An 11,038-nucleotide genomic window follows, 5' to 3' on the forward strand; every position below is an offset into this window, starting at 1 on the left:
TTTTGAAAATCTTTGAATGCAGTTCTATTTCTTTTTAAAAATAAAGGAAATTTGCTATCTCCAGTATTTCTAGTACTTTCACCCAGGGCCCATCGAAAATTTCCACACTGTATTTACAAACAAATATATTAATATGCAAATATTGTTCGTTTAATAGTATAGAATAAGAAGTTAATTTATATTTACAACAATAATCCTAGGATAACTAACAAAATCAAACTACTGATTTATTTATACCGTGACATGCTCGCCGTTTTACTCGCCGCTCGGTTCTAATACGCGAACGGCGACTGCAACGTGGTCGGGAGCAAAACTAGCACAGGTCCTCCCTCGATAACGTCCGGCTGGACTCTGGCTGCACTGACGTGGTGCGCGCGAGTCGCATTTTACGTATTATATTTTATATAGAAAAAAATAAGGGCTAAATTAAAAATCTATCCAAAAACTTCCCTGTAAAACCTGATTAGTAAATGAAATGTCAAATTTTCATAAACATAGCGTTCCCCTAATTCTCATAAAACTGATTATGCTTTTAAAATCGATGTTACTTCTGATTTTTTTTTGATCGAGTCAAATGTTTAATATTGTGTTTTTATCCAAAAAAGTCACTAGATCAAACGTTTATCTGTGCTATATATTTTTTTAGGATTTTAAATATGATGATTTCTATCCAAAAACCATGATTTAGAAACATACATTTCGGAGCAGGGCCCCTTAATAATGAGACATCCACTTAATATGTATTATGTAGGTACATACTTACATATGTATAATATACATATTAAGTACTTTTATACAGGTAATACATATTATTATTTACACATACCTATATTTTGTATATTCATTATCAGTATGCCATGTGAAAATATTGATATAAGTAATGATAATTTAAATCAAAACTAGACTGCTTATAATTTTTTTTTAAATAAAATAAAAATAAAATAAAACTATGTTTATTTTCGTAAGTATTAACAGATACACACATTATAAAATTGACTTGGACAGCTTTGACTTGACGAATAGCCGTATTGGAAACTCCTGTAATAAGTTTTCATAAAATTATATTCTAATCAACAAACACTATTATAGTTACCTACATATAATATTTTTTAATTTAAAGTATCAAAACGGGTAAGTCCAATTTACCAATAAAATCTTCAAAATTGAAAATTGTGATGTGTTTAACCCTTCTTCATCGAATGTTTTTCTATACACATTATAAACAATAACCTCTTGCTTGTGAGCGCAGCGGCTTTTTCGACATTTTCGAAGATTTTTTAGACAAATTCCTAAAAATTATTCATCAACTACAAAAAAGACAAATAATTTGACAACCAATTTGATAGTTGTCAAATAAGTTGCCACATGAAAATCTTTTATTTCTTAAATATAAATATGCCATCAGATTCTGGTAGACCTATACCTACCATATGAGGCAAGGGAGGGGGTATAGGGTGGGTAAGGGTGTGTTTAGCCCATGAAACTGAACAACATTATTACTTGTAAAATGGTCGACGTAATGAAAAACACATGATTGGACATGTCTTGAAGTACGAAAATCTAATAAAACAATATATTATAATTTAAATCTGTTATATATAAATTGTTGGCGCGACTAGCCTCCTTACAGACAGACTGGCCTCTATTTTACTCTATGACTGACAAGCAAAATATACGCCAAAATGACAGAACAATGAAATGTGAATGCCTTCGAGCGAGCGGCAGCCGCACGCATACGTGCGAGCGCCCTCATGCTGTTTGGATGTGCCTCGAAACCTAACCTATAAGTTTGCGATTTTCATTTATAATTTCGATTGATAAATTACATTTACGACTAAAAGGCTTGCTCATTAGTTTACTGATATTATTTGCTTACGATTGGGATGTTGTTTGGTTAATTTTAAGGAACTTACATAAATACCTTAGTCTTCAAATATAATTACTTAATAGTGTCGGTCGAAATAACGAGACCAAAGTTACGTTTAAGTATTAATTGTATTCTTACATCTTGCATATCTACCAGTACTAGTAGTCGCAATGGATTCGGAAATACTGTATGTGAATGACCATCCATGCCCACACCGGATTGTCCGTATACCTGGTGATGGTTCGTGTCTATTTCATTCTTTGTCATTCTCTATGTATGGGAATACTGAGTCGTCGTATGAGATTAGACTTGCTAAAGTGGAGTATGTGGTAGCGCATTGGGACGAGTTCAAAGTGTATACCTACGTGTGACGAGCACGGAGACCCCTACATTGACGCCGACCTGTACTCGACGGCAATGGTAAAAACAACTAGGTACCTATGGCTCCGTGTCTGTGAAATTATTAATAGAGCTTATATTCATCGCGAACAATTTCCCATATGTATAGCCTATGCTATAACTATACATAAAAGTCAGGGCCTAAGCCTAAGTAATGCGCTGATGGATATAGGTTCTGCAGTGTTCACATCCGGTCAAGCTTACGTGGCACTTTCGAGAGTTACAAGTCTGGGCGGTTTACATCTCATTAATGTCGACTTTGGAAGTATTAAAGCGCAGGAATCATCAATTTGTGAATACAACAGATTAAGAAATATTTACCGTCCAGACTTGTCAAAAATCACTCATCAAAGCCTCCGAGAAAAGCCCATAGAGACAGGGAGTGGGCTTTGAGAAAAACTGTGGCTGAAGCTCAAGAAGTAGTACCGGAAAAGAAAAAGAGGAAGACTACATATAAAAATAAGAAAATATCATAAGACCTTTAACAAAATTCGTTAGAAGTAGATGGTATCAAAAAGAAAGGCTCTACAAAAAGAAGTGAGATCCCATCAAAAACATCCTGTAAAAAACCCAAGTCTCGCAGCTCAGTCTTTCTACCGTCAAAAGTTGTGAGATCCATGTAATACCAAGTCGGTTAATCTATTTAGTGTCTACTTGAAGGACCTTCTGTCTTAAGTTATTACATAAGTTATTATCATGCCAATATTAAAAATATTTAACGTTTTAAACAAATAGATCGACTTGGACATCGCATGAAAACAAAATGAATATTACAATATTATATCCCATCAAAAACATCCTGTAAAAAACCCAAGTCTCGCAGCTCAGTCTTTCTACCGTCAAAAGTTGTGAGATCCATGTAATACCAAGTCGGTTAATCTATTTAGTGTCTACTTGAAGGACCTTCTGTCTTAAGTTATTACATAAGTTATTATCATGCCAATATTAAAAATATTTAACGTTTTAAACAAATAGATCGACTTGGACATCGCTTGATTTGATTATTAGTATGTATCACACTACACAGCACGACGGGCCAGCGACCAACAGGAACGAGAGTTTCAATCGCGTGAGGCGCGAGAGACTAAAGAATCTAATATAATATTGTAATATTCATTTTGTTTTCATGCGATGTCCAAGTCGATCTATTTGTTTAAAACGTTAAATATTTTTAATATTGGCATGATAATAACTTATGTAATAACTTAAGACAGAAGGTCCTTCAAGTAGACACTAAATAGATTAACCGACTTGGTATTACATGGATCTCACAACTTTTGACGGTAGAAAGACTGAGCTGCGAGACTTGGGTTTTTTACAGGATGTTTTTGATGGGATATAATATTGTAATATTCATTTTGTTTTCATGCGATGTCCAAGTCGATCTATTTGTTTAAAACGTTAAATATTTTTAATATTGGCATGATAATAACTTATGTAATAACTTAAGACAGAAGGTCCTTCAAGTAGACACTAAATAGATTAACCGACTTGGTATTACATGGATCTCACAACTTTTGACGGTAGAAAGACTGAGCTGCGAGACTTGGGTTTTTTACAGGATGTTTTTGATGGGATTTATTTCTTTTCACTTGCATACGTTTTCATTTTTGTGTAATGCGCAGGATAAAGAACGTTATATTACATAAAAGATGAATTAAATGAAATAATTTATTAAAGAAAAGCTTCAATGTGGAAACACAGAACTGGTCGGAATTCTATAGCTGTAATCCTTAGTATTTCTAAAAGGAAAAGATACTAGACTTTGTACTAACATTAAGAGTAAATACAGCCATTCCAGCATAAGAAGATTACCGTCCCCGCAATTAAAATTTATACACAATTATATACTCGAACCAAAAATGAAACGCGATCAATACCGTACTTAATTACGTTACGCGTAATTGTATGCGCTGGTCGGCGCTCGTATTAAGTAAATTGTTCTCGCAATGCGAAAAGAGCCACGTTCGGAATGTGGAAGGACATTTTCAGATACGGTTAATGCAAACATGTAAATGTTGCAAGTACCGATATTACCGGATAATGCGTTGAGCGGGAACGCGCCTAGCCCACTAAAGTCGAGTTACGAATGGATTTACGTTACTTGCTCGCAGCAGCCGCGACATGTGTGCCCCGACACCGCAGCTGCCCGAGCTAGCCGACAAAACGAATAAAACTTGCCACAACGAATTCTTTGACACACTTTCAAATTGCTTCTGTGAGATCCAAACCCGTCAAAACGTATATTTATTTTTTACTTGCAAATGTATTACAGTTAGATGTAGAAACTCATATTTTTACAAGGCTGCATTTGCATTTGCCTTACCAAAATCTTGTCTTATTCAATTTTCACGTAGGAGTACCAGCAAAATCTAGTCATTGATGCATACCGTCTAATGTAATAATAAAACATAACCAGACAGATACGCAGTGCAGGATTTAGATGCAGTTACAAAGGCAACCGAGCTAGCCATTACGTGGGTAGAGCGACCGACCGCGCAAAAAGCGAACCAAATTCTATTACCACCCGATATGCAACAAAGACCGCTGGCCCGCCCCGCTTCAAATTGCTTTAGGCTACAGTCGCGATATTTACTCTCACATACCACAATATTCGAACAAATAAAATTCAATTTTATATTCACTTTTCAATAACGGGAAACGTTTGATAGGTTGCACTTGCTCTGGTCACAGTTTATTTAAAAGCCATTTATGCCGTGTATAGTCGCATGTAAATAGGTATACGGTCGGGCGGCCGGCTGGCTCTTCTGTGGGCTATAAATTGTGGTGAGTTACAAATTAAATTAGGTAATACATAGCTGTGACGAGATGGGACAAGCTATAGGGCGGCTACGACGGACACGGAATGGGTGGGCCCGTCTCCGATGTCGCAACCGGACTTCTGATGTGCTTTTGTTCCAACTTTAATGGGGGACTTTAATGTAATTTATGTAAAAACTTGAACGCTCCTCAACGTCCATATCTATTGGTCTTGTATTAATTATTTGATCCTTTTATAAATTTTTGGGGCAAGGCTTTTGTGTCTCCAAAAGTTTTTCGGAGTAATAATAATTTGTTTTTCTGAAAGTTATTGATATAGTTTGCCATATTGACGAGAATATTAATATATTTATATGGTAATAAACAAAAGAGGGCGTGCCTGTCGCAAGCGGGCAGCGTCAACGTGTCACTTGCACAAAACGCGCCACAGATTTGTGGTCAATTCAAGCCGAAACCTCCCCGGTTACTGGCCTCACTTGATGTATTTGACTTACTAATTAATCATCTTTAGGTCCTGATTAATATTTGACATTCATAATAATATTAACTAATGCGTTTGAATGTTAAAAGCTTATTAATTTTTCAATTAAACAGAAGACCTTGAAATCAAAAATACACTGTTTTAAGTTTTCATGCAGTGATTATTAATAAATAGACATATAAATAGGATAAATGTCTCGTGTGTGAAAATTATCCACAAAAGGCCAAATTGTACATGTGCATTAGAAAATGATTTCACCAACTGTAGCTAACAAAGGCAAGCATTTTTATAGTTGACAAAAACACGAATGTGCTTTTAATGCATCGGGTATCTGCTAAAGTTGCTCCGAGTGGTGTTGTTTGACTATAAATTACGGGTTGCGTTTTTAAGTGAACATTTTTAAATAGGGGAAACGCTGAAAAGGAGTTAGAAGGTTTCGAAAACGATAATTCATTCGCAAACAGGATATCTGTAACAGTATTCCTTTTTATATTCTATTCATCTTTGTAGGTATTTATTTTGTACTAGAAAATTGTCATTTTATATTCGAAAGACGCAAAATAATATTCCTCAAACAATTCTCAGAAAATAAAATAATATGATACTTCCTGACTATGTAATTCGAGCTTACAAAAGTATTATTAGCCCATTCTCATTTACCATCATAATATAATGTGACCTATATCCTAAACACGTGTAACAAAACACATATTATTATATGAAATTAACATCATCTTAAAAAATGACTCGAAAAAAATTGTCAAGAATTCCGTTATGAAACGGATATTGCCTAAAAACGAGAAATTCCAATTAAATGCCGTTGTAATAAAATAAGCCTCGGTGGCTCGGTGGCTCGGTGGAAACGAAAAATAAAACTCGTCCGCAAAAATAAACGGGACAAGAAGAATGCAAGCAATTTTTAATGTAGAGCGAGTACCATGACCCTCGACCGCGGTTATAATGTAGCCAGCGACTACAGCGAACCTCCCAACCGGCACACTCTTTACACATTTTAAGCGGGTTTCCTATAGATAAGATGATTTATTGTACTCATTGTGATTAATTTTTTATTCCAATGTTTATATTTTATATTCGTTCAGCGCTGTACACTTTTCGAAGGAGATCTTTCTATAGTAATATCTTAATGAAAACCTTTCTATTTAAGTATGTTATCTATTTTACGATTTTAATAAAAAACATCAAAATAAGTTATTGTTCTTTTTTGTGCCTATTAAATGAATACTAGAATAATATTCCACTTAATTTTCATAATTAGGAGATCGTTAAAATATACTTTTTTTAATTGCGCATAAAATTCGTTAACTTTTCACCGACCATTGTTTTATTAACGATTATAATAAAATAAATGGTTACAAAGTACTGAATCGCAAATATATGCAGTAATTCATTATAGTTCATATGACATGTCGAAACAACATATTTCATACGATATCGGAACAATGCTCGGATGTGGCCGAATATAAATGATCGGAAAGGTCCTATCGAATAAGGGTGAGGAAACGACTATATCAAATGTCTAGATACCGAATAAGTATCAATGAATATATTAGAGGACACAACATAATGTATTAATATTTAACACATTGAGTACAAATCCTACTCTATTGTATTTTATAAATGTGATAATTAATTATATTGAAAATTCAAATTAATTAATATTAAAATACCAAACTAAAACTGCAAACAGATACAATGTTAACGTCTCATAGTAACGAGTCAGTAATGCTTGATTGAAAGGTTGACTGTAATCTTATATAAAAAAAATAAAGATAAAGTAAATGGTATTTTGATATACCAAAGAACAATCCATACTAATATTATAAATGCGAAAGTAACTCTGTCTGTCTGTCTGTTACTCAATCACGCCTTAACTACTGAACCAATTTGCATGAAATTTGGTATAGAGATACTTTGATACTCGAGAAAGGACATAGGATAGGTTTTATCCCGGAAATCCTACGGGAACGGGTTTTTCTTTGATAACGTGGGCGAAGCCGCGGGTGGAAAGCTAGTCACTTATAAATCCATACTTTAACAGTATCCAGACAGCAAATAAACTTATATACGTCTATCCCATCTACAGGTGAGATGATCATAACAAACGACAAATATCAAATGAGCGAGATCAACAGTTCGGCGTACAGCGTGCAGATGCGACTCATAGTTCGCAACATACAAGACACCGATATGGGCGGCTACAAGTGCATTTCCAAGAACTCCATAGGAGACGCAGAAGGAACTATCAGGTTATATAGTAAGTAAACCTTACTTCTTCTAAGTTTTGTAAACGTCGTGATAAACTTCCAAATTGTCGCGTGACAACAGTAGTACATTACACTTTAGGTTTAGTTCTACATTAAAAGATACAAGTATTTCAATTGGCTATTTATAGAAAAGAACAAGCAGAGGATTGTAAAAATAACAAAGCAAAGTTTACCTTGAATAAAATAAAAAATGTTTTATTCTAGAAATGGAACTACCATATCTCAAGTCAAGAGTCGAAGACACGGAAACAAATTACGTAGAGACAAACGACGTTCGGTCCAGTCTCCAAGGCCCGCTGCGGGAAGGCGGTCACCGGGCCGAAGACGCGGACTTCTTGGGCGGCCGCCCCTCGCCCGCCGCCTCGTACCGCGCCACTCCACATGCAATCTTTTTAATATCTGCCGTAGCCTTTGTGTGCTAAACTTTTCTAAACAACTTAATGCTACATCGAACGAAATTTCAGCATATATCCCAAACTTATTTTCGTCGCTCTTTGCGTAAAACCAAACATGTTTTTCATACGCGACACGTAACGAATTTAAAACATCTTCTTGTTTAACTGTATAAATATAAAGTAATCGTGCATAGCCGTTTATGTATGTGTGATGTACAATATAATTATGACTAAGCTCGTGTGCTTGTAAAAATAAAATGTGCCAGTGTAAATGGTTAAATTTCATATAAACAATACAGACATTGAAACATTTAAGAAACGAGCTGTTAGCAATGTAAAATGCTTAGTATATGTTGTGCAGTTTAAAAAGGAACCGGTATTACTATCGTCGATAAAATAATAATTGTGTGACTAAGAACAATATCGTTAGGCGCATAGAATGCCCTGAACAGATTAAATCCATAACATATTATAGTTTCAACATGCTTGCATATTTATTTAATTGAAAAATTATAAGTTGATAAATGTTAATGTATTTGCAAATGATATTATTTAAATATTTGTTTCTTCGAATTAATTTATTATCGTGCTTGTAAATAATTATGTAGAGTCACGTTAATATTGTGTAAACTATGTTTAATAAATGCCTAATTAATTATAAATCAAGTTACATTTGGAACAATATTAAGTTTTAAAATAGATTTTGCATGTACCTATAGGTATATATATTTAATACTGTATATTGAATATGATAAATCAAATAATAGAGCAACATGTATTTTATTGTTATAGTTAATGTTGTTGAATGATGAACCGTCACCAGTAAACAAAAACCTTACCGTTAGTAGATTTAGTTGAAACGAGAGTCCTAATTTATTAATTTAACGAAAATAGTCCCACAAAAAATATCCAGTCAGTTTTAAAAATATGTGTATATTTTTTACATTCATTTGCCTAATTTGATTTAAATTTTACCAATAAACAAGCAAGATCATATTTTGATAGATTTTTTCACACAGTGGACTATTTAATCTTATTTTTTTTCGAACGTCTCTTGTGTTTCCAATTAGTTGTCTTTCCTTTAATAATTTAGGACTCTTATTATAGATGTCTGTTATGTACCTACCTGTCTATACATTCTTTTTCTATTTATTTAATGTCATCAGCCACTTTGCATAATGACCTTGTAACGAGTGTATAATAATGCCTGCGAAGTATAAAATATAAATGATATACATACGTACAAAATATGTGTTTTATTTATCGTTGAATGTATGAGGAGTGACATGACGATAAATCATAGTCACACTTGATGTGCATTTTTGCAGTGATACTTTTATATAAATTCTGGTAAAAAGTTATGCGTGCCCCGTCATGTAACTGAAATTTTATAAAATGTTTTGTCTATACATCAAAATATAACCTCCTATATTAATTAGTGTTAAATTGAACTAAGGAACAACATAAGATTCAATATTCGTTTAAAAAATTATAATTATACGAATACACGTATATATATAATAAGTTATAGACACAGTCAATAATTGATCATTCACCTACCTTGTGGAAATCAATAAATAATTTGAACACCTACCTATGGTATTCATTCACTTTAAAATTGTGACCTTCATGTCACAATCAATAGCAGTTCGAACAGATTCATGTAACCGTAATTTTGTTCCCATTATGAAACAATAGTATAATATTTCATAATGGGAACTGAAATAAGTACTTAATATTTTGTTAAATGGCAACACATAACACCTTCCTCGTTGTTTATCAATGTCACATTAATGTAACACTGGCGCATACAATTCTCGAAAGGTCTGGCAATATTGTCTGTCCCACGTAATTGGTACCTTCGGACACAGAGTATACAAGCACGATCTAGATAGTGTGTAACCGCATGCATTAGCGAAATTACCCGACGCTTTATTATTTTCATTGAGACAGGTTAAGTTTTATTACAGGGATAATAAAAGAAAATATTCGGGTCCAGTCGATATTTTATATCATCGTCGATAATATTTGATTATTATGTTTGTAACATTATGTGTATGCAGGTTACTATACTATTTATAGAAGTGGTCATTAAAATACCGTTAATCAAACATAACAAATACAAAGACAGTAACTACATATTCAACATTCATTACTTACTCAACAGTAACAGTAACTACATACTAAATATTTGCCAAACAAAACTCTAACAAAGAGCTGAAATCAATTCAAACATTGTGCGAATTCGCGACACAAAATCAAACAGCAAATTATATTTATTACACGATTCCCCTTAAAAACAAATAGATCTTAAAGACACTAAAATGTGTGTCACAAAAATGTCACCAACGGGATATTCGTAGAATAAAATCGGATATTTGTCAAAGAGACTGTTACGAACGAGCTGGGATAGAGCCACGATAACCTAATATAGGCGTGTGTACACATCCGAGTGTCCCAAGAGTGTTACAGCTTCGATGTCACAGTTTGCATCTCAAGTGCTCACTATACAAATACTCAAAGGAAATCGTTGGAAATTACTCTATAGATACATTTATATAAGCCGTGCTCGTGCGTCCAGTGACAGCACAGATGGATTTATCGTTGACACCTTCTAAATACTACGGGGAAACTATCTCGTCTCGGTTTTGGAAAACATTGGGAATTAAATATTTACTTTTAACACTTCATTTCATTATTCAAATGAGATTCAATGCATTCATCATAACTTTTATTTAATTAAAACGCGATAAATTGATACAATTAAGAATCTTTTATACATACATACTCTTAATTTAATAAAATCATCAAATATTCAAGTAATTGTCAA

General features: G+C 33.6%; 1 protein-coding gene across 2 annotated transcripts in view; it reads left to right on the top strand.

Moving 5' to 3' along the window:
- The window catches only part of LOC149487707 (lachesin-like), a 67,817-nt gene extending 58,374 nt beyond the window's left edge, over nt 1-9,443 (top strand). For both annotated transcript variants that reach the window (XM_089696347.1, XM_089696348.1), the window contains exons 8-9: nt 7,633-7,803; nt 8,018-9,443. In XM_089696347.1, coding sequence (XP_089552473.1) covers nt 7,633-7,803; nt 8,018-8,235 — 389 coding nt within the window. In that variant the 3' untranslated portion in view covers nt 8,236-9,443. The remainder of the gene's footprint in view (nt 1-7,632; nt 7,804-8,017) is intronic.
- Nucleotides 9,444-11,038: the final 1,595 nt, after the last annotated feature.

This window comes from Colias philodice, chromosome 6 (genome assembly GCF_061535455.1).
Source record: "Colias philodice isolate Cphi_HAF_F1 chromosome 6, ilColPhil1 Martin Lab GWU primary, whole genome shotgun sequence".
Taxonomy (NCBI): domain Eukaryota; kingdom Metazoa; phylum Arthropoda; class Insecta; order Lepidoptera; family Pieridae; genus Colias; species Colias philodice.